The following is a 24,253-nucleotide window of genomic DNA, read 5'->3' as shown; positions in this document are numbered from 1 at the left end:
TTATAGCATCGCGTTTACGTGCCTGCAAAACCATTGGTCGGCTGCAGGTTGTGCGGCAACGTGACTTGAGGAAAGAAGCATTTCTGAAACACAATCCCTTACACCAGCAAATTCTTATCTACTGGCCTACTGGCGCTAAAGGTTTCCAAGGAGAGCGTCTGAAAATGTTGCAAGAATTGTTACTTGGACGGGGATAAATAGCCACTTTGAAACTGCATGCTTTTCAAAAGGATATCTAGTGAACAGGGCCATGAATGGGAGCTTTGTTATTTTAGCATAACATCATTTTGAATTTTAACATTTTTTTTTTTTTTTTACATTTTCTCCCCTCCACACTGTCAGAAAAAAAGTGCTAAATTTGTACCTTTAAAGATCCGATGGCTTGTCACTGGCGCAGTACCCTCAAGGGTACACTATTGTACCATTTAAACAGGGTACATGTTGGGACCCTTACCATTTGTCCCATGCGTAGGCAAATATTCACCAGTGGGTACATATTCTACTGTATGTACCTTAAGTTACGCTTTATAAGCAAATCAGGGTACACATTATTGGAAGGGTACTGGATGGCTAATATTAGAAATATGATTCCCCTTCAGCACCATGTCACCTTTAAGTTGTAATTACATCATTCATATCAATTGGTATGTTAATTTCCATTAGAGCAAGGCAGTCTTATTTATATAGCACATTTTATACACAAGGCAACTCAATGTGCTTCACACAAGCAAAGACACACCTGGAAGCATTTACAAAGACAACACTTAATGACATTCAGCAGCATTGCAGACAAAACAAAAGTAGATTATAAGAATTACCAGAAAGTTATTTCGTGTATGGTATTTGTTATATTCAATCATATTTTTTTAAGCATTTTTTTGAGCTGCAGCTGTTTGATGCTCTTTTGCAGGAGTCCAGTAAGAAGACCGTGACAGTAATCAAGTCTACATGAGATAAAAGCATGGATAAGTTCCTCTTGGTCTGCTTAGAGCATGTAACCCTTCAGTCTGGACATGATTTTCAGCGGGTAAAAGGCTGTTTTGATTTTTTTTTATATGATTGCTGAAAGTCGGGTCTGAGTCCATCATTAACCCAAGATTTCGGACTTGGTCTTTGGTTTCTAAAGACAGTGAATCCAGGTGTTTTCTACCCTCAATCGTCCTTTCTTTATTGTGGAAAACAAGGGCTGACCCTTGAGGGACCCAACATGTCATGATTCAAAACTTCCAATGGTCACAAAGTAACTCCTTTCCTCTAAGTAAGATATCAACCATTTTAGGACCGTTCCATTTAAATCCACTCAAGTCTCCAACCTGTTCAACAGCACACAGTAAATTTCGTAGAGTACATTGCACTCTAAAAACACTATATGTGGTCCCAGTCTAAGCAGAATAAGATTTACACTTGGAGGAGAATAATATTCAGAGTAAATTTTACACAGAAAAACATTTGGAGAGGTATTTACTTGAAAAAAATATTAAAGTTTTATCACTCCAAGAAATTCCAAGTAAATTTTACAAGAGCCTTTGAGCCAATTTTACGTGCATTATATTAGTTTAAAAAAAGAAAAGTCACACATGGGTTGAGGAACGTACTAACAAATTTCAGGTTGGGAGGTGGCCACCCTTCCACCTGAGCCATTGCGCTCCTAATGTGACTTTTGTAAATCACTACTGTCAGGCGGAATATTTATACCTCCCATAGGAGAGGATTTGGGTTGCGAGGGGGCCGGGGGGGGGGAATGTCTCCTTTTGGAGACACCAAACTCACAGCAAGTGTGATATGGCTCATGTGGCAGAGTGGCCATTTCCTAACCTGATGGTTGTTGGTATGTTCCTCAAACTGCGTGTGACTTTTTTTTTAATAAACAAATGTAATGCAAGTAAAATTGACTCAAAAACACTCCTCGTAAAATTTGTAGAATTTCTGATTGAAAAAACTTTACTAGGTTTTTTTCAAGTAAATAACTCTCCAAATGTTTTTCTTTGTAAAATTTATTCGGAGTATTATCTTTACCAAGGGTAAATTTTACTCTATTTAGACTAGGACCAAATATAATGGTCTTTTTAGAGTAAAATGTACTCTACAAAATTTACTGTGTATAATGCTGAACTGAGATCCACAAAAGACCAGCACCGACACATTCCCTGGGTCAGTGTTCAATCTATTTACTGTTGTACTTTAATAAGAGCCGTTTCTGTACTGTGATGAGGTCGGAATCCTGATTGGAATTTATCCAAAAGTCCATTTGAGTTCAAGAATTGGATTAAAAAACACTTTCTTGACAATCTTGGTTATGAAGAGAAGGTTTGAGATGGGTCTATAAGCGACCTCCAGCGTTCTAATTTTAGAAGGGGCTTGACGGCGGCTACTTTCAGGGGTTGAGGAAACTTGCCTGACTGAAGTGAGCAGTTGATTATTCGCTGTAACTCGGTTTTAGTTTTGCAAAAGTTAGATGGTATTGAATCAAGACAGCTAGATGGTATCAACTGCTGAACCAAATCTGTTATAGGTTTTTTTTATCCACTGTAGCAAATTCTGTCATGGTAACTGAATTATTCCTGGGTGAATTTAAGTGTTGCATCATTTTGTAATTTTGCTGGTTTGTAACAATGTTTAAGATGATGGATTGTACTTTTTTGCTAAAGTATCAGGCAAATTCATTGCATTTATCTGTTGAGAGGAGTTCTGGCGCTATTTGAGTTGGGGGATTAATGAGCTTGTCAACCAAAGCAAAACGAGTGCACGTGTTGTTTAGGTTCTTGCTAATGATTTCAGAAAAGTATTGCTGTCTTTCTTTCACTAACTCTTTATTAAAATTACAAAGACATTTTCGGTATACAGTATACGGTAGGTCAAAATGAACTTAGAATTGACTTTTTCCTCCACTAACACTCAGTTTTCCTTCACCTTGATTTCAAAGTCATTAGAGAGGAAAGTCAAGGTAATGTCGACCTTGCCAACATACAGAAGGTGAAACAAGTGTGCACAATCACACATACATACATGTAGTACGAGATCATGAGCACTTTATCTTAACATTGAGGGAACTAAAAGGGATTTGAATGTTTCACACACTAATGAAAACCGCTGTTTCATGTTAACAATGTGCAATTTACTGTGAATTTAATGTGACAGTTAATTAAGACACATATTCAACAAACTATTCATAACAGACCGAAAACAATAATGCTTAACATCCTATGATGGAACAAAAATTCAATATTACATGCCGCAATGCATCCTGGAAACCGAAGAGTGACCAAAAAGTACAAAAGTACACAAACAACAGATTTTTTTTTTTTTCTTCATAAGAACCGTTGTCAGTTAGTTTAAAGTGCACAGAGTGCAATAAGTTTCCCATCCCCGGTCTAGACTGCTGATCTTGTCTGTTTATTACTTGTTTGTACCCCTACATGCAGACAAGAAGTTAGAGAAATGGTACTTTTACTTGCGCACCTTTTCTAACCGTAAACGGTACTTACACGGAAGTTGGGCCACCCATACCGCACATACTCGCAGTTGAGCACCCGCAGATTCACCTATTTGTTGATTATTTTTCACATGTGTCAACATCGCTAATCCTGTAAAGGGTCGCGGTTATCAGTTATCAAAAATGTTTTGAATAGTTTTGTAGGTTTAAAAATATATATTTTGTGTGTGCAATTATAATTTTCGCTATTCATGGGCCGGCCCGGTCCCTATCCCTTGCGAATATCAGGGGTCCACTGAATATCAAAAAAGAATTGTATACAATACAGCGCAATTCTACACCACAAACTACAACCACATGAATAAGCATTTTGTTTAATGAATACCTCTGAATGCGTGATAGGCCAGCAAAATGTAATTTTTGTTATGGCACATTGTAAAAAAACTGTGAAAAAAAATCTGTCTTTGTTTAATGTACTTGTAGTTGTAGTTTTTTTTTTTATCATTCGAATTACAAATAATTTTTTAGTAAAATTGTAGTTTTATTAATTAAGCAATCAAGATTAAGCATACAGCTAACTAGGGTTTGATATGATTGCAGTAAATTGAGGATTAGGCAAGTGATATTTGAGACTTTCTTGCGATTAAGGGCTATATAAATCCATTTGACTTGACTTGACTGGACTTGATGTATATGCTACAATTTACAATAATCATCAGCGTTCATTCACTGGCGGTGTAAATGTCCAGGAAAAGTTTTGACTTTTATCTGAATGAATTGATCAATTTAAGGCCAAAACAGTGTATGTAATGATATATAACACTTACTTTTTGATCAAAATCCAGTGCATTTAAAAATAACTATTGTAATGAATAGCCAGCATTGGCAGATGTTGATGCATGTTATGTTGTTGTTGATATTTAGTGAAAGTCGTTAGCACAAACATGTGAAGAGTGCAACGAATGGTGGAAAAAGGGAGTAGACATGATCAAAGCGATGTAGATAACCCAGGCGTGCAGGCGCTGTTACCACATGCGTGACTGGACTGTGCTCACTAGAGTTTCACAACCTCAACACTGCTGATATTACTTTGGCCTCTAAAAAAAAAAGGAACATATTTTGCTGATTCCCAAAGGTCAACAGAGGCAACCAGGTCTCAATTGCATCTTTTGGTCCAATGGTCAACTGGGTTAACGAGTATGGCTCTCAGGAGAGCACAGATACCCAACATGGTTCAAGTGTTATCAGTTATCTGAACTGAGCATCTTATCTTATCTTATCTTATCTTATCTTATCTTATCTTATCTTATCTTATCGTACCTTATAGTTATCTTATAGTTATCAGATATGTGACACGCCATTTGAGCATTTACCGTATTGTGTATGAGTTCCTTGTACCAGTACACTGTTTATCGTCACTCGTAAGAAAATTAAGTGTAACAACGAGAAGAAGGACTATGGTGCCCTAGTAATGTTTTTCCACTTCTGTTGCCACTTTTGGCATACTAGTACGACCGTAAGATGGATATTAAAGAAACGGAATAAATAATCAGAAGGCTTAAGGTCCATTTACTAGTATTGTCTTTGTGCTCACACGTACGCCAATTCAGCGCAAAGTAGAACGACTGTCTTACCATTATGTAATGTATACTTGTGCCTTTTTTTGCCGGTGTATGCGATTTAACCCTATTAGAAAATTATTAATTTATTGTGCATCAACACTACAAGGCCCGGCTAGTAGTAGGCATGTGCCATGCAATATTAGACTATTTGATGGACCCTTCCAGTAGCACCCAAATGTCCACTGGTAGTTTTGCCTCACCAACTTCCCAATTGCCAATCGTTCCATTTCAAGTCACAGTAAGGAATTTGTGGTCATAAACATTTACACTTGTCAGCCTCCAGCATTTTCTGAGAAGATCCAGGACAAAAATGTAGTCTTAACACACACCACGCCACTAGATAATCGGTCAGGATAATCGTTCAGAGACAACCCATCCATCCCATAATTGGGCCTCTGCTGACTTCAGAAGGGGTGAGGGTGGGGTAGGGTGTGCTCAAGTTAGGCTACAGTATGTTATCAGTATGCATCTACCAACCTTAACTTGGTAAACTCTGACATTCACAATCATGAGACAATCAGTTGGTTAAAACCACTGAATGCAATCCTCACTAAGAAAAAAAAAAACAGCATGGGATTACTGATTACTTTGTCTAAAATCATAATTATCTGCATGCATTCGTTTTGTCTGTGGGAGGGTGTTTGTGTATTATCGATATGAGGTACGAAAAGATAAACTTTCCATTGTATAGGAATCTCAGCACTTTGATATCTTTACTTACTTTATCATTACATCTTGCACATATTTATGAATAGAAAATGTATATATAACTGTTTATTGTGAAACAGACAGTAAAATGCACTGTAAAAATGAAATTGTAGATTTATATGCATGATAAATCAGACACTTGAATATCTTGTGTCTATAGCATATTATATAATGCAGGCAAATCTGTTGAGATTAAGGCCTATTGATTAAAGGATTGTTATGCTAAAGCAGTAAAGTGTTAAGTCATATGGTTTTATGGTATGTCGGGTTATCTGATTGCTAGAAGTTAAAACAAAGAGTAAAGGGCGCAACCAGTCGCAGCTGGTGCAGTTTTCTTCGTGGTACATATATATATATATATATATATATATACACACACAGTATGGTACATTATCGATACCGGTTATCCTCACAAGGGTCGCGGGTCGTGCTGGAGCCTATCCCAGCTGTCTTCGGGCAGTAGGCAGGGGACACCCTGAATTGGTTACCAGCCAATCGCAGGGCACACAGAGACAAACATCGGCACTCACAATCACACCTATGGGCAATTTAGAGTATCCAATCAACTTACCGTGCATGTTTTTGGAATGTGGGAGTAAACCGGAGTACCCGGAGAAAACCCACGCTGGCACGGGGAGAACATGCAAACTCCACACAGGGAGGCCGAAGCCGGGATCGAACCCACGACCTCTGAACTGTGAGGCGGACGTGCTAATCAGTCGACCACCGCTTGACGTTTTTGCTCCCTCGTTTGAGAAACATTCACAGTCAGATGATGCCGTGCATGTTTTTGTCATGAATCTCATTGGGTGGGCTTGTGCACACCCAGGCCCAACCATGGCTCCGCCCCTGGTAAAGGATTTGAATAAGTACTTCCACTTTTTCAGTTTTTTTCTTAAACAAATATACTGTATATATTGTGCTTTTGAGCTGAAAAACGTTTCAGAATTTAGATTTTTTTTTTTTTACTCCTAAGGAATTGAATCAGTGCAGTAGTATTTTCCAATTATCCACACTTCTACTTATAGAATGTGAGTACTTTAACCACCTCCGCTTATGTACTTAAATACATTTCAGCTATGGGCCTTTTTTATTTTAACTTTTATTTAAGTACAAGTTGAATCAATATTTTAAATTTTACCAATCTTTTTTTTTTTTTTTTTTTTTTAAGAAGTCCCTGTAGTTCTACAAAGTACAGAGTGTGAGCATTGCCTTCTCTACTTTTGTAAATACGTTTCAGAGTCTTAGGTAAACGAGTTGAATCGGTACTTCGACGTTGGTACAGATTGCGAGTACTTTTTCCCAACCTGGTCATTTTGGAGTACTAGATGCTCCACCCCCTCCTCCAGACAATAATCTTATTTACCACATTCCCCACTTCGCTGCGGGGCGAGGCACATTTTTAGTAGCCTGGAGCCGACTTGCGCCCTTATCAAACAACAACCATGTGGATGTATTTGTGTTCAGCTGTTGTTGCGGCTCTCCCGCTTGTAGCTTTGACCGTTAAACGACTTTCTCCGTATCTTTGGGCGGATATCTTGTATATCGGAGATCTTGTGAAGATTCTGCTCAAGTTCGCGTGGAGGCGGAGGAGGAGGAGACCCGTATTTTTCGCTTTGGACCGCTTTTTGGAACAGACCGTGGCACGTCCAAACAAGCCTTTCGTGGTGTTCGAGAATGACGTTTACACGTTCGCTTCGACGGATAAGAAGAGCAACCGGGTCGCCAACGCGCTCCTCGCCCACCCAGGCTACACAGCCGGGGACGCCGTGGCCCTGTTTATGCCCAACGAGCCCGCCTTCATGTTTACCTGGCTGGCCTTGGCCAAGCTGGGCTCCCCGGTGGCTCTGCTCAACTACAACATCCGCACCAAGTCTCTGCTACACTGCTTCAACTGTAGCAAGGCCAAGGTGCTCATTGCAGCTGCAGGTAAACTTGAAGCCACGAGTTTGGGATCATGCACATTCCCCTTGCTTTTATGGGATTGAAGGGCCAAGCAAGGCCTTCCTGCAGACCTATTGTACAGACTGTACAATTTCTAATATTTTGGCTACATGAAAATATAATATAACAATACTGTATAATATAAAATAACTTAAGTTACGTAGAATTGTAATAACTAACAGTCTATTTTCTTCATTTCGTAGTATTCCTTTTTGATGCACTGCTTCCTGTATATGGATGTTAGATTTTATTTTTGCCCTATCTTGAGCCCCCATGTGTTTCCGTGTCAGTCATGTGCTCAGTGGCTTCTTGGATATTTTTATGGCTCTAACACCTATTGTGAACTTGTATGGAAACATCGAAAGTTTCTGGTCTTTTAAGTTCACCAGCAAATCGCAGTGCAATTTAGGTTCATTATAAAATTTAATGGAAAACCCAATATACACTTAAGAAAAATATAAACACAATACTGTTGTTTTTGCTCCCATTTTTATGATATGAACTCAGAGGTCTAAAAGTTTTTCTACATACACAATATCACCATTTTGCTCAAATATTGTTCACTAACCAGTCTAAATCTTTGATAGAGAGCACTTCTCCTTTGCCAAGATAATCCATCCCACCTCTCAGGTGTGCCATACAAAGATGGTGATTAGACACCATGATTAGTGCACAGGTGTGCCTTAGACAACCCACAATAAAATGCCACTCTGAAAGGTGCAGTTTTGTTTTATTGGGGGGTGGAGTCTGGGGACTCAGAAAAGCACACGCCACACATGCTGTTTGCCATGATGTGTCATCTGCCCTGAGTGTAAACAGTGTAAACCGGGATTCATCCGTGAAGAGAACACCTCTCCAACGTGCCAGATGCCATTGAATGTGAGCATTTGCCCACTCAAGTCAATTAAGACAACAAACTGGAGTCAGGTCGAGACGACGATGAGGACTACGAGCATGCAGATGAGCTTCTCTGAGACGTTTCTGACAGTTTGTGCAGAAATTCTTTGGTTATGCAAACCGATTGTTTCAGCAGCTGGCCGAGTGGCTGGTCTCAGACGATCTTGGAGATGAACACGCTGGATGTGGAGGTCCTGGGCTGGTGTGGTTACATGTGGCCTGTGGTTGTGAGGCTGGTTGGATGTACTGCCAAATTCTCTGAAACGCCTTTGGAGGCTTATGGTAGAGAAATGAACATTCAATACACGAGCAATAGCTCTGGCTGACATTCTTGTTGTCAACATGCCAATCGCACGCTCCCTTAAATCTTGCGACATCTGTGGCATTGTGCTGTGTGATAAAACTGCCTTTTATTGTGGGCAGTTTAAGGCACACCTGTACACGAATCATGGCATCTAATGAGCATCTTGATATGGCACACCTGTGAGGTGGGATGGATTGTCTTTGCAAAGGAGAAATGCTCATTGACCATTAACCATAGACTGGTATGTGAACAATATTTTAGAGATATTGTGTTTGTGGAAAAAGTTTTAGACCTTTGAGTTCATCTCATAAATAGTGGTAGCAAAAACAAAAAGTGTTTATATTTTTGTTGAGTGTACTTAACGTGAGTTGAGTTGCGTGTAAATGTCCCCTCCAAGGATGTGGATGAAAGTTAAAGGTTTTAATTTACTTGTAGTTTTGATGGTTTCAATTTATTTTTTTTACTTTTTTTTGATGTCCAAATGTGCAAAATAAGTTATGAATGATGTTTTTTGTGTTAAGCTTTCATAACACTGAATTCTGTGAGTGTGTTGGCGCAGTCATGTGAAGTCCAATGATCCACATATGACTGGAATATTGAATGATCATGACCAGGGGTCGTAACTTTTTTTCACTCAAAGAGTCATTTCGACCCGATTTCCATGAAAAAGAAAACACTGGGAGCCGCAAACACTTTTTGACATCTAAATGATTTTATATGTATGTATGTATGTATGTATGTATATGTGTATGTTAGGGGTGTAACGGTACACGTGGGTGTATTAATACGTTTCGGTATGGCATTTTCGGTTCGGTCCACTTGCGTTTGGTTCGGTCCACTTATTAGCGCGATCTTACGCACGGGTGTTATTGACTGTTGCATGCGGTAGAGGAGAGTGGCGGCACAACAGTGAGAGCCAGAAAAGAGCAAGAGCTCGAAGGTCCCCCGTACACTGCGGTCTCCTGTTTGGGAACATTCTGGCTGTCCTGTTAAAATCGCTGATGGGGAAAGTACGAGTATAAGTCCCAAAGTTGTGTGCCGACATTACTACATAAGATGAGCGGCAGGTAGCACGTCTAACATGCACGGCATCATCTGACTGTGAATGTTTCTTAGACAAGGAAGCTAAAACGTCAAACTTAAAATAGCGAGATTTATCATATTGTAGCGTTTTCCAGGAACACACCGTCAGACGTAGTTTAATTATCACGTTTTTATTAATCCACGTACAACTGCTCGCGCTCTTCTTTCTCTGCTGCTCCACTCGCTTACCTTACGATGCATTCATGAACCTCGGAAACATCACTACTCAGCAACACATAAATCCGACCACAACACAGATAACCCAATTCGTTACAATATGCTGTTGAACATTCAAACATTTCGATGCCTAAAAAGTGTATACAATACTGTAATGACAACTTGGCTTTAACTTGAATACTTAGATGTGTCAACTTAACTTGAATACTTAGATGTGTCATAGGCTGTTGCTGCTCAGTGTTTAAAGCTTTCAGTGTCTTAATAATTTACAAAATTAAGTGATCTTTATTGTTAGTGTATTTTTTATTCTGGTGTAATTTCTAAGAATATCACCTGAATGGTTCGCTTTTATTTATTTTTTCGAAAAAAAGTACTGTTTACTTGTCATCTTTTCAAAATAAACATATTTAAAAGAAAAAAAAATCTGTTTTTTGGTAACGAAAATATACAGAACCGAAGTGTACATGTGTGTATATGTATATACGTGTACATGTGTATGTATATATATGCATGTGTATGTATATATATATGTATGTATGTATATGTATGTATATATATGCATATGTATATGTATGTATATATATATGTATATGTATGCATATGTATGTATATATATGCATATGTATGTATATGCATATGTATGTGATGTATGTATATATGTATGTATGTATGTATATATATATATATATATGTATATATATGTGTATATATGTATATATATATATGTATGTGTATATATATGTATGTGTATATATATATATATATATATATGTATGTATATGTATATATATATGTGTATATATATATATATATGTATGTGTATATATATGTATGTGTATATATATATATATATATATATATATATATATATATATATATATATGTATGTGTATATGTATGTATGTGTATATATATGTATGTGTATATATATATATGTGTGTGTGTATATATATATATATATATATTTATATTTATATTTATATTTATGGTGGGTCACTGCCCCATAAAATTCAAATCCAAATTACAAAGTGAATAATATGAAGTTCAGATCAGCCATAGGCAACCACGATTATGCCATTCTTAATATTCAATTAAAAAAAAAAACACAACGAAAGACCAATTCAAAAATAATTTAATAATAATTTTCTAAAAATTGAAAAGCATATATTTTTTCATGAGTCTCACTGGGTGGGCAGTCTGTGAATCTGGATGGGCCTGTGCACACCCAGGCTCACCCATGGCTCCGCCCCTGCTTTGTTGCCTCTGTGACCATTACCTGTGATAGCCATAGACTTTACACAGCTCTGATCGGCTGGATCGGATTGGCAGATATTTTGCATTTCACGCAAAATCAGTGATCGGCTGTAATGTCATAATTTCTTGATCAATCAATGACGTCACTGATCACTGAAGTCTAATAGCCTATGTGTCCTGCAGAGCTGAAGGAAGCAGTAGAAGTTGTTCTGCCATCTCTAAGAGAGCAGGGAGTCGTCGTGCTCCTCATGGTCCAAAGCTGTGACACGCCCGGCATCGAAAGCTTCTCCGATCAAGTGGATCAAGCGTCGGACGCCGCCCTGCCTTGTTCGCTCAGAGAACACATCACATACAAAAGTCCTGCCGTTTATATTTACACATCTGGGACCACAGGTACTGACTGCAATGGTAGTTTTCATCCCCTTTTACTCGAAACTACAGTGTGATTGAAAACTAACTCCCTATTTTAAAATACTAATACATAATCTGTATTACCATACCCTGTAGACAAACCCTCAAAGATAAATTGTTTTTGTAATGTGTCGCAGGCCTACCTAAAGCAGCAGTGGTCAACCAGAACCGCCTTCTAATAGCTCTGGCTGTTTTATCCGCAAACGGCGTTTCATCGAGTGACGTCATTTATCTCAACCTGCCTCTGTACCACACAGCGGGATTCATTATAGGCTTTATTGGCTCCATTGAAACAGGTGAGTGTGCGCAAAGACAACTTCTCACAACACCTTGTGTTCTTCATGTTCAGTTCGGTGCCTCAATCAGATTAGTTTTCACTAAATAAAGCAGCCTGAAATTAAACTTTTGCAATGGCCTTCCGAATGCCTTCAACTGAACCCTTCTGAACACGCATGGTGATTATATTTCATTCCATGTTTTTCTGCTCCTACACGACCATTACATATACAAAAAATACATTGGCTTTTAGTGTAAATCCAGCCTTAGTTTGAAAATTCCCTGTATACCACATTCCTACAGACGTCCAAGCCACTTTTGAGCTCAGAAGGGACGAACAGCTGTGTTCCCTGGCATGGAACACCAAAGAATCACACAAGACCATACTTCAGTCACAACTGTTACGCGAATCCAGTTTGTTTTCTCCGTAGTGCAGACAATACTGCATTTGGAAAATAAAAGCATTGTTAATCACATTTTTTTTCACCGTGTTTCCAAGCTTTTCCAAGAGTTTACAGTCGTATAGTAACAAACAAAAAGTACCTACGCTACTCCAAAAAATAGTTAGGGATGTTGGACTTTGGGGTGAAATTTGACGATTAACCCAAAATGCACTACCGGTCAACTAAATGTGACTTTTTGAATACACATGCAAACGCCAATGATTTACATGTCATGGTTACAATAGAAACCCATTTCAAGTTGTATTTAGTTTAGTTTTTTGGGGGGACACGTTGGAGCCCCAATAGAAAAGCCGCCATGTGCAGGCGCACATATTGCACATACAAAGAACAGCCACTGGTTGATTCATGGAGCAAACGCCTGTTGGGAATTTTTGACGTTCAGGTCCTGGTTAGAGAACAGCAAATCGTGCAAAAAGTAGCTTCCTGTAAAATGTAAAAGTTAGACATCTGTTTTCAAAAGTTTATCGGAAAGTCAAATTTACGTTCACCTTTAAAGGTTGTGGTTCGTTCTCTGTTCATCTTGAAATTTAACCCGAAAAAACAATAACGCAACTTTTTTGTTAAATTGTGTATTTAAAATGGCTCATCCGAAGTGCTATACTAGCAAACTGAAAAGCCCGGAATGTGTTATTGTCAAATGAGTAAAATGCTCTACTTCCTGCCCTCCCACCTGATAATTCCTCCAGCAAGTGTTACATTTTCTGCTACTAGAATCCAAATAAAGGAGTCTTTTGTCACAGAGAAGAAATAATCTGAACAGATCTGATTTAATGAACAGTGGATTACCGCAACCGCCAGAAAGCTTTTTCTTTTTTTTTTCTTAAAAGGCTGAAGCTCGTGCTGTTATTACAGCGGTACACGTGCGGTCTAACATAAAGTAATTTTCAGGGGAACTACAATCCAGACTAGGGTGCCGGTCAGGCTTGGCGCTGGGTCATGAAACATTTTAGCCAATGTGGCTAAACAGAATAAAAATCTCATAGCCACATTTGCGTGTAGTTAGCCACAACATCACGTTTATGTTTTGCTACTGACTTGCAGCACGTGCTGTGCACGCGGACGCAACACTTAAGGGAAATGTACTTTTTTCGGGTTGTTGGCATAGCTGGATGTGTAATTTCATGTTGTAGTGGTAGAAATGGGTCAAGTTATAACAAGTATAAATTCTATAAATAATAAGTGGTAAGTAAGGAAGCTGTTCCTTAATTTCATCAGCTCGCCCGCATTTTAACCCTGACACAAAAATCCGGACAACTGCGAGAGTGATAAGAGATTTGCGCTATATCTCAGCAATTCAGTACTAAATTGTTCCCAGTCTTTGCACATTTTCAACATTTATCTTCCAACAAATTTAATTTAATGTATTTAGACAAAAAGAAACAGAGAAGTTTGTTTTTAAACATTTATTGGAGTGTCATTTGTTTTCAAATTGTTTGTTAACGTGGGATAAACCCCTAGAGATGAAACGGCTCGTTTGCGAGGGGTTCCCACACTAAAAATACATCAAACAGGACAAACCATAATACCACTCAAGACAGAAATTACCCAAAAAAAAAAGACATAATAAATAAATGAAATAAAGTAAGAAAATACAATAACACTTAACAAAAAATCTACCACTTCAGTTGCAACGCAAGAGTGAAAAGAAACAAGTCTGTTTCCTAATTATACATACATGTATAAGATAAAAAAAGATTCTTTAAAAAAAAAAAAAAAAAAAAAAAAAAAAAGAATGTTGCGTGACAGTACATTAAACTATAATTGGAAACATTGACAGTTGTGTTTTAAATAATTAAACTTTTTTAGAAGAAGAATTTTAATGGAGCGAGAACAACAAACGAATGTTATCAGGTAAAGTGCTCCTGTTAGAGGCGGCCCATGACTTGAAGGCTTTCTTACCTGTTTATTCAGTGACTGAAGGAAACTATAAAGAAAACTGGTCTGAACATTGTGGTGTTTACTTGGATAACCATGGAACAAAATCAACTGGCTCTTGCCAGGTTACCAGCCCCTATCCCCCACCAATAGCGGGGGTCCACTGTATATCAAAATGACGGGAAGTCATGTGAAGATAATGAATCAGTTCCTACAACCCTTATTGATTACAAAGGCGACGTTTAATTAAATTTTAGCACTCAAATGTCCAACACATTTACGGTATATGGATGTTAACCACTATTTAGGACTAATAATAAATAGTATGATGAAACTATGTTAACACTTCATTGGCCCAATACCACTGTCACCGTTGCGTTTGATGACTGATGTCAATGATTTTGTGTTTGGAGGGTCCACAATCATTCTGAAGAGGAAGTTTTCAGCCTCTCAGTTCTGGGATGACTGCAGGAAATACAATGTTACAGTCGTTCAGTACATCGGAGAAGTGATGCGCTACCTCTGCAGCACACCCAAGGTAAAGTTTCATGTCTTTTTGCACTTTCTCAGCAAAGTTCAATTGGCAGTGGTTTGACTCGTTTATAGGAGCTGGAGTGGTGAGCGTGTACAGTGGTAGGGACAAATCCCTGCATATTATAATCGAACACCAAAAATCTGTGAGTAATTCATACCCGACTAAAAAGGTTTATAACTGCCGATAGATGCCACAAGATGGTGGCGTAGCATGACTACATGAACCGCCTCAACTCATTTCAACATATTAGGGCCTCATCTCATTTCAAGATGGTTCCTTGGCACCAAGATGCTACAAGATGGTAATGAAAGTGAAACTTAAAAAAAAAAAGAAAGGACACAGTGCTTTGTCTTGAAAACATAATCAGCAAATAATGGAAGGTATGTTGTGAAAAAAAATCTGCTAGTAATTTGTGATTGTACTGGGAAATAGAACTGTTCCTCTGGTGGTGTTATTGTGCTTTATAGAGTGGGTGCCAACAGCCACACGCAGCAATCTTTTTTCAACCCACTTCCAGGTGATGGGTCACTGCCCCATTTGGCTTGAATAAAAAGAACTATAGCAACAAAAAAGACAAAAACATTTCAGAATCCCCACCTTTTATCTGGATTGGCACCCCATTTTGAATGGATTCTTCTTTGGCTTCCGTGCCACCCAAAAGTATGGGCGAAATGTTTATTAGGCATTGTATAATCTGAATTAACTTTACAGTAGGGGTGTGCGGTTTACAGTATGGAATTGTATTTGTACGGCCAGTCACAAGAACGCTTGTTGATGACGTCGTTAAAGCTGCCTCGGTGCGAAAATGAAGATGGTTGACCAAAACTCCAGTGCATCCACGTCGAACCGTCAAGCTGGTTTTCCCGCTGCTCGGGAACTACCGGGGTAATACTCGGCGCCAAATTAAGTTGCTCTGCACAAGCTGCTGCTGGCTAGCTCTCGCGGCCTGACACTGTTCTACCATGGCCTACTCACTAATCCTCACCTCCATACTTGCGACAGGTATCGTTTTGTTATCTTTAAAGTATGTTGAGGAGTGGCTGCTAAAACACACTGCGCAAGAAGAGATAACAGGAGAAGATAGAGAAGCCATGCTAACCGCTGACCTAATTTGAAATGTAGAGCAGCAAAACACCAGAATAACTTTTAGGTGGTACAGTACACTACTGAAAGCAATTGAGCAGGTGAATTGTCCAGAGTGGAAATAATATGACAGCTAAATGTACACTGTAGGCATATAAAACAACCGAAATATATGTAAAAAGTTATATCCAGTAGAATCTGTTTTTTATTTGAAGAAACTAGCCCTTTAGGAAATACTTCAATTATATGTTTGTGAAGGGATTCAATTTATACCATTCATTTTGTGCCATAGCGGTCAGCCCTACTAGCTAGCAAATGTGATCGAAGCACAACCTCTCACCTCGCATGATTCCCACTTAAGTAAAAACCTAACACAGGGTTGTTCCTTGGCAGAGCGTTGTGGGCACCATGCTTCTACTCTGCTTGAAATACTGTATCACATTTTCATTCAAGACAAGTTCACATCCAGAATACTGAGAACTGACCTTGCACCAAGCTGCCTTTTATTACAGATCCTGCCGGAGATAAGTTTCCAAATCTGCACATTCCCACCCCCTCAGCTCATCACAGCTGGCTTACCAAAATAGAAATCGTTAAATCTCGACTATCGGGTTCCGGCGTCCTGCGTCAGAATCAGCAGGGGTTTGAACCGTGTGATTCCTTATGGATACATGTAGTGTAACTATTAGTTGTCCGTACAATCGCAACCCTTCTTCTGGATAATGTAACAATTTTTTAGCTTTTTAAAATGAATGTACTGTATTCATGCATACTGTAAGTTGCAAACTGTAAGTTGCTCCTGTACGGCCATTCAGAGTATCTAATTGCGTCACATGCAGTGGAGCTCCAATTTAGCACATGACCCTGCATCAGTTGTATCTGGTCACCACTCGGAATAGATGCTGGCCTTTACCCTGGAAGACCGTATCGAGTAAACTTGGTTATCGGGTCTCACAAGGAATGTGAGTGGTCACATGCTTCAATATTTTGTGTGTACTTTCAGTCGATTAAGTTGAAACATTTTTGCTGGCTTGAATTTGTCCCTATCGGACAGGTAAATTAAAGAGCTGTAACAAAAACCGGTTGGAACCGGAAAACCGTTTTTAGACTTAAAAGGTGCGAGTGCATCGAATTGAATCGAATCGTTCCACTTTGAATTGTAACTTGCTATGTATCGAATCGTCTTTTATTGGAGAGATATATATTGGAAGGAATTGACACATTTACAGTAAAATGTGTGTAAAATAACAACAAAAAGGTAATTGCATCATTCACTATGGAACTGAGCCATAGTATATTGAATTGAATCGTAATCTCACTCAGTCTAACCGAACTGTTCCACTTTCAAATCGAACTGCCCTTGAATCGTTTCGCACCTAACATATCCAAAACTGCATCAAATTGTCTTTTATGGAGAGATGCATACCCCTAGTGAATATGCAAATAGGTATTTACTCGCCAATAAATATGCTTTATTGTGATCCAAGCTCAAATAGATTGGGCCACACTACTGTATTTGCTCCTGAGCCACTTTGTCTGCCAACACATACAAGGTTGTAATCCTCAAGCAGTGATCTCCAGTTTTCGAGGATTGTTGCCCTCTGTATGTAAGAAAGAAAACTATTTTGAGAAATATCCTGCATTAAATTTGAAAATCAGTGTGGTTAAAGTCAAAGGTGAGGATTCTGCAAGGATCACTTTCAAATGGTGTTCTTCAAACTTTTTGGGATTAGTCCAACTTGGAGATTCTCAGTGTGGTACGGGCTCCCTCTAGTGGTTTGTGAAATAATCACTACTCAAGTACAAGTCAAGTTTGTATTTCACTTTTAAGTTCAATACAGTTGTATTTCATCAGTAAAACCAATTACTACCACTTCCAATAGTAATAACAAATTAAAAATATATAATAATACATATGCAAAGAAACTAAACAACTAAAATACTAACATTTCTCAATTTGTAAATGTATAGTAATATGTTGCTGAAACCTTTCTGAATTGCTGTGCTGTCTATGCTTGAAATGCAGAAAGAAAATGACAAGGACCACAAAGTACGACTGGCCATTGGAAATGGAATCCGAGCGGAGATATGGCGGGAGTTTGTGAACCGCTTCGGATGCATTCAGATCAAAGAATTTTATGCCTCCACTGAGGGAAATGTAGGATTTGTCAACTATGCGGGGAAAATTGGAGCCCTCGGAAGGGTCAACTTTGTACACAGGGTAAGGAAACAATTATCCCGTGTCTACTAAATGTACTTTTAGGGGGGGAAAAAAAACATCTGTCTCATGTTTGATGAACACTTAGGCCTATTTTTCATAGGTGTTACTTGGTGTAAAAACTTCCAGAGGTACGCCCCCAATAAGATATTCATTTTATTGTCTTCATTTTTCTAGAAACTGTTTCCTTACAGTCTCATCAAGTATGATACAGAGTGTGATGAGGTGATTCGGGATGCTAACGGTCTCTGCATTGAGGCACCCAAAGGCGAGCAAAAGTGCAAAAATGTGACTTGAACCTCAGGACAGTCCGTGTTTAACATTACTGTTTGTCATAATGTTTTTGTTGAAGGCGAGACAGGACTGTTGGTATCCAAGATTACCGACATAGCTCCTTTCATCGGCTATGCCCGGAACGAAGAGCAAACGGAGCGCAAAAGACTTCGTGACGTTTTCAAAAAGGGAGACCTGTACTTCAACAGCGGAGACCTTATGAGGATTGACAAAGACAACTTCATTTACTTTCAGGATCGTGTAGGTGACACATTCAGGTACAGCGATTTTTGTCATTTCAACCTTCCACTTTGCCAAGAAAAGTGGATTGGAAAAGAATCAGAAACTTTTCACACTGTTCTCTTTTGTTGTAAATGTTCTGCGTTCACAGGTGGAAAGGTGAAAATGTGGCAACAACAGAAGTTTCTGACATCTTGACACTGACGGATTGTCTCAAAGAAGCCAATGTTTACGGGGTCCAAGTTCCAGGTACTTCAAAATATCATTAACGAATAGGACATTTCTTGATGACGTCACACGCACTTACCGGTGGCAAAAATCTCAGATGGCAGCGCTAGTAAACAAACCCTTACACAGTTATCTGAGCAATTAAAAAAAAAAAAACAAGCTAAAAGCTTGACTAGCTACAGCCTGGCGCTGAGCCAGCGATGTCGCAAGCCGGCTGACATGCCTTAAGTGTGATTGAGTGTTGTTTGTATGTTTTGTTCAGGGCACGAGGGACGCATAGGAATGGCCGCTGTCACTGTCAAGGAAGGTGCCCGGTTTGATGGCAGTAAAATTTATAATCACGTGGTTAGCTACCTACCTGCGTATGCTAGGCCACGCTTTATAAGGATAAAGGTAAGATTCATTCACTGTCACCAGCGGTTCTAGACAGTTTAACCTGGACGGGCGAAAAGATAAAGACAATTCAGTGCACTAGTAGAACAAGTGTCTTATACTGCCAGTGGTCGTTTTGGTGCTAAAGGGTCTATGTGGATACTAGTGTGTGACATACGCATACTAGTTGTGCCTAGTAGTGTTATTAGTGCAGCACATTAGTTTAATAGTAAGGTTAAATGCATACTATTAGGTCAAAAATGGAATGGGTGTCCCCTAGCTGTTCTACTAGTGCAGTGAGTTGTCTTCCTCTTTTATGTGTACAAAGAGCATACATACTAGCCCATTAAATCAACTGGAAAATCAAAATTGCCCTACTAGTGAAGACCAAATAGTGCTAGTACATGGACATTAAGCTGGATATCAAAGATTGCGAATAAATGCTCAAACGTTTTTTTTTTTTCCACTACTGTTTGACATTCCTGCGCACTAGTTAGCAGCACAACTACATGTTGTAGTGAGGAAAAACAAGTTGGGGGCATTTTGTTTCTTCTGCTAGTTTGCAGGAGGCTACTAGTGCATTATGCATGCCTATTGTTTGGGCTATTAATGTTTAATGAAAAAAACGAGTAAACCAAAAGTGGCACCAGTACGGCTGGGGTCACAAGTGAGGACGACGACATACTAGTACATGGACCTTAAACTGGATATCAAGAATATGGAATAAATATTGCTATTGCTGAATATGAGTGTCCCCAACATGTGACCGAATGCCCGTTTTCGGTTTCAACTTCTTGCAGGATGTGGTGGAGTTAACGGGGACGTTCAAGCAAATGAAAGTGAAGTTAGTGGAGGAGAATTTTGATCCGGGACGAATCCAGGACCCTCTGTACATCCTCGATGACAAGCAGAAAAGTTATGTACCTCTGACAGCTCAGGTCCACAGCTCCATCATATCAGGAAGCATTAAGCTCTAGACCAATTCACACTCGCTGTGCTGGCTTTGAAGTGTGGCTGCAGAGGGACTTGAACATCCAGCTCAGGGATCCCTGCTTGCCTTTTATCAATCGAGTCTGTGAAACCAGGTAGTGTCTCGCTTATCAAGAGCAGTGAATGGAAAAAAGAAGTGACCCACTCTGGCAAGTGAAATTAGGACTTTAGAATTTGTACATAACATATGTTATATACCAGCAAGTTAGCATGAATAGTTAAAAGTTTACATGAAAAGTGATACCCAATGGTGTATGCAGATTTAGTTGCGATAGATCTGCAAATTGTGTTGACCGTGACGGCGACCAGCAGGACATGGACCAATGGGGTTTATTAAATTATAGGACGGCGGCAGATGTGTCATCACTGTCAAATGGTGCCCTGAGATACGAGGGAGCCGACTTACAAGTTTTGGGAGATGCGAGCCTTCGTTCAGACTTTCGATTTGTTTTGATTTGTGAGTCTAAACTTTGGATACGAGCAGTGTATGGTGGGATTGAACTCAATTCACTTCACAGCAAGCAACTGTTCGGCAGATACTGAACAATTCTTTACAAAAGAAGCTTCAAGCTGCTTAATGTTACTCCCAGTTGAAGTTTACTGTCAAACTAAACAAAACAAAGACATTCGCACGTTATGTATTTAAAACAACCACAAAGTTAAGCTTAATCCTAATGCTTGCATATGGTAGAAAATGCGATAGACACGGGCTAACGATTAGCATCTATGTGGAGGTTTTATAACCTTTTAAGCAACAGATGAACACAGGTTGCAGCAACACATACAGATTGACAATTTAAAAATACTCACAAGTATTTATTCTTTATCCTCTTCGAAGAATGACTAATATTACTGCCGCATTGAGAAATTGAGACTGTATCCACATACTGTGTATCCGTTAGTGGTGTGCAGAACTGGGCATCGCCTAACTGCCACAGAGTTCCCGTGAACTCGGAACGCGGTGGAGGTTAGACGATGCCCGGCTCTGGTGGTGTGCGATACTGCAAATTAGTATTGATATGATACCAAATGAATACAGGACCAGTATTGCCAATACGATCCTGATACTTTTCAATAATGAACGGAGATGCATCACTGAATTGATAAATCTTAAAGATTCTTCATTATAGTTCAGCGACTTTGCGATGTTTCCTTTTTCATTTCTAAATAGTTAAAACCAAGGATAAAATTAGAACAATGTTTATTGATAAATAAATAAATATAATGACATTTTTGCCCACCGGAAACAATACAACAGTAAAAAAATATATATATATTTATATATATATATATATACATATATATATATTTTTTAAATTATTTTATTATTTTTTTTTTTCCCCCACACAATGTCATGCCCGGATTGTTTTTCTTTTCAAAAAAAAGTGCACAAAGTGATCGGAAATTACCCCCAGATTGTTATGATTGGTTACGTGATGTACCAGTTTCTATGCAGTTGCTGTGGTCCTTTTATGCTTTGTCCTCTATTATGTCATATAGTCCTGATGTCTTAACAGTCTATAAGCTTGAGTTACTCAGTGACACGTTGTGAGTAGGTCAAACCTTCTTTGAGTGAGGATGTAAACTCTCTTCCAGTCCAGTTGTCTGTAGTTACTTTGTATTTTCGTTGATAAAGACGTTTTGCTCTACAACTTTGGTGTCATGTCTGCGTATGGGTCCAAATCCCGATCCTCACGTGAGAGAACATACTGACCTGTCGTGGACCAAGCCGAAGACGTCGCCACCTGCTCCTAACCATCCCTCCACCTCCAATCGGGGAGCGATTGTCTCCCCGGCCGCTGCTTTGCCTTTTCACTGGGAACCTCTCGTGTCGCTCCTCCACGATGTGTCGCCCAAGCCGTCGCAAGTCCCGGTCTGCCTCCAACCGCCCTCGAGCCTGCCGACCATCCCACACCCTTTGTGTAAGCTCTGTCTTTTCTTCCACGTCTCTCTCATCTTTGCCATGGCCACGATTTGGTCAATCTCATTTCTGATTCTGATTTTTAACATTGATTTTGGTTTTCCCGGTCCCTTCCCCAGTCATTATTCAAGCCCTTGTCACGTTTTTCTGATGATGATGATGATGATGATCCCTTAGTGTACACTCCAGAAGCCTTCCCATCAGACCCTTATTTTGGTGCCCGGTTGGCCATTTACATGGGACCCCTGAGGAGACATTCTGGTTCCTCCCGTAATTCATTCTTTTCCAAGTCACGCCATTCCAAAGCTATACCCAAGCCACTTCACTCCGTTCACTGCGCACTTCTTCACCTAGTGCCGTTCACCCCGTTTCTTCTAATTTACCTTGCTCAAGATTTGCACTCCCAACCCCTCGTGTCTTCTTGTGCTTCCCAATCTCTACGGTGACAGGCGGATGAGGCAGAGCCCTGTGCCAGCACCTCGCCAACCGCAGGCCCCCATGTCGGCTCCTCGGCAGTTCCAGGCCCCCTTCCCGGCACCTCAGTAAATGCAGCCCCCCGTCCCGGTGTCTCAGCAGTGCCAGGCCCCCTTCCCGGCGCCTCAGCAAGAAACTCTCGTCTGGCCTTCGGACGGCCACTGGATTAGCCCCACCAACAACCTTTCGTCTGGCCCCCTGGATGCCCACTAGACTGGTTCCACCAGGAACCTCTTGTCTGGTCTTCTCCGTTCTGTTGTTGATGTTTGTTTTGATTTAGAGTTTAGTTTCATGTTTTCTTCATGATTCTTTTATGTGTCTGTCGTGTTTGGTTATTTTGTCCCCTTGTGCTCGGTTACCAGATCCCTTGAGTTGCTCAATCAGCTCCCTCTAACACTTTGTGACTTGTTTCCTCATCTCATCAGTTTGTATTGAGTTCCTTGCTTTCCTTCAGTCTTTAGAATTTAAGTAACTGAGGGGAAATGGTTTTGTAATACACTTTATTGCAAATTTTTCCATTCATTGATGGAATAATCAATCATAAAATAATTGCGAGTAAGTGCCCTAAAATGAACGTAGTATATATATATTTTTTTTAAATAGACCTACTTATACTGTACTGTATATATGTATGTATATTTCTATTACCACCATTACTGTCCGTTTCATCATCATCACCATTACCATTATCACTTAGTACAGTACTATATATTAACTGATATTATTCTTAACTATGATATTCTAGGGCTAAAATACTACATTTGTGTCAATTAACATGGTTTGAAAGCATATTTAAATATAGGCCTATCATTGTCTTAAAATTGAAGGACAAACACCCAGTAAATGACGGTGTAGTGTTTGATCCATGAATGGAAAAATTGGTTCAATTAGACTTGGTCCTTGTCACCTTCCTGTTCACATTTTTTACATCATGAGACAAAGATGACGCCAAACAATTTATTAACAGAATGTTATCAGTAGGTTAGGTTGCAACAGAGAGACTGAATTAAGAGTCACTGAATAGAATTGAAATGTGGAATTCTTCCTCCATCTCCTTGTTGGACAACGGCAAGTAATGCAAAACGCGCGCACACACGTGCACCAAAACACCGAACAGTTCAAAAGTTTAGAGAGCGTCAAATTAAGAGCACTAGAAAATATTTTATTTAGGTTTGTCCTGAAATTTCACCCAATCCCCATATCCCTTATTTTTTGTGGTGTACCTTTACCCCAAAACGGCCATTGTATGCATATAAATCGCGTGCAAGACAGCCTATGACGCATTAGTGCTATCCGTGCAGAAAAAAAAAAAAAAAAAATACTATCTGTGCTGTCAGCCACTAGAAGAGGAAGGCGAGCAAAGGGGATGAGGTGGGGGGCGGGTAATAGTGTGAAAGTTCAATGGGCGTAAACAGTCCAGTTTTTTAATGCTCACCTATTGCTGCTCAAATAAACACTTTCCATTTGATCA

General features: G+C 39.4%; 1 protein-coding gene across 1 annotated transcript; it reads left to right on the top strand.

The window, feature by feature from the left end:
* The first annotated feature begins 7,097 nt into the window (after positions 1–7,097).
* LOC147150234 (long-chain fatty acid transport protein 2-like) lies at positions 7,098–24,250 on the top strand. The gene is made up of 11 exons (XM_086024835.1): positions 7,098–7,692; positions 11,606–11,815; positions 11,971–12,129; positions 14,862–14,986; positions 18,093–18,287; positions 18,462–18,552; positions 18,637–18,835; positions 18,949–19,046; positions 19,288–19,418; positions 20,198–22,309; positions 22,758–24,250. The coding sequence occupies exons 1-10, from the start codon at positions 7,209–7,211 to the stop codon at positions 20,372–20,374; spliced, it is 1,869 nt and encodes a 622-aa protein (XP_085880961.1). The 5' UTR covers positions 7,098–7,208; the 3' UTR covers positions 20,375–22,309; positions 22,758–24,250.
* Positions 24,251–24,253: the final 3 nt, after the last annotated feature.

Source organism: Filicampus tigris, chromosome 3 (genome assembly GCF_054856515.1).
Source record: "Filicampus tigris isolate MCC_2025a chromosome 3, RoL_Ftig_1.0, whole genome shotgun sequence".
Lineage (NCBI taxonomy): Eukaryota > Metazoa > Chordata > Actinopteri > Syngnathiformes > Syngnathidae > Filicampus > Filicampus tigris.
This window is presented reverse-complemented; position numbering and strand designations above follow the sequence as displayed.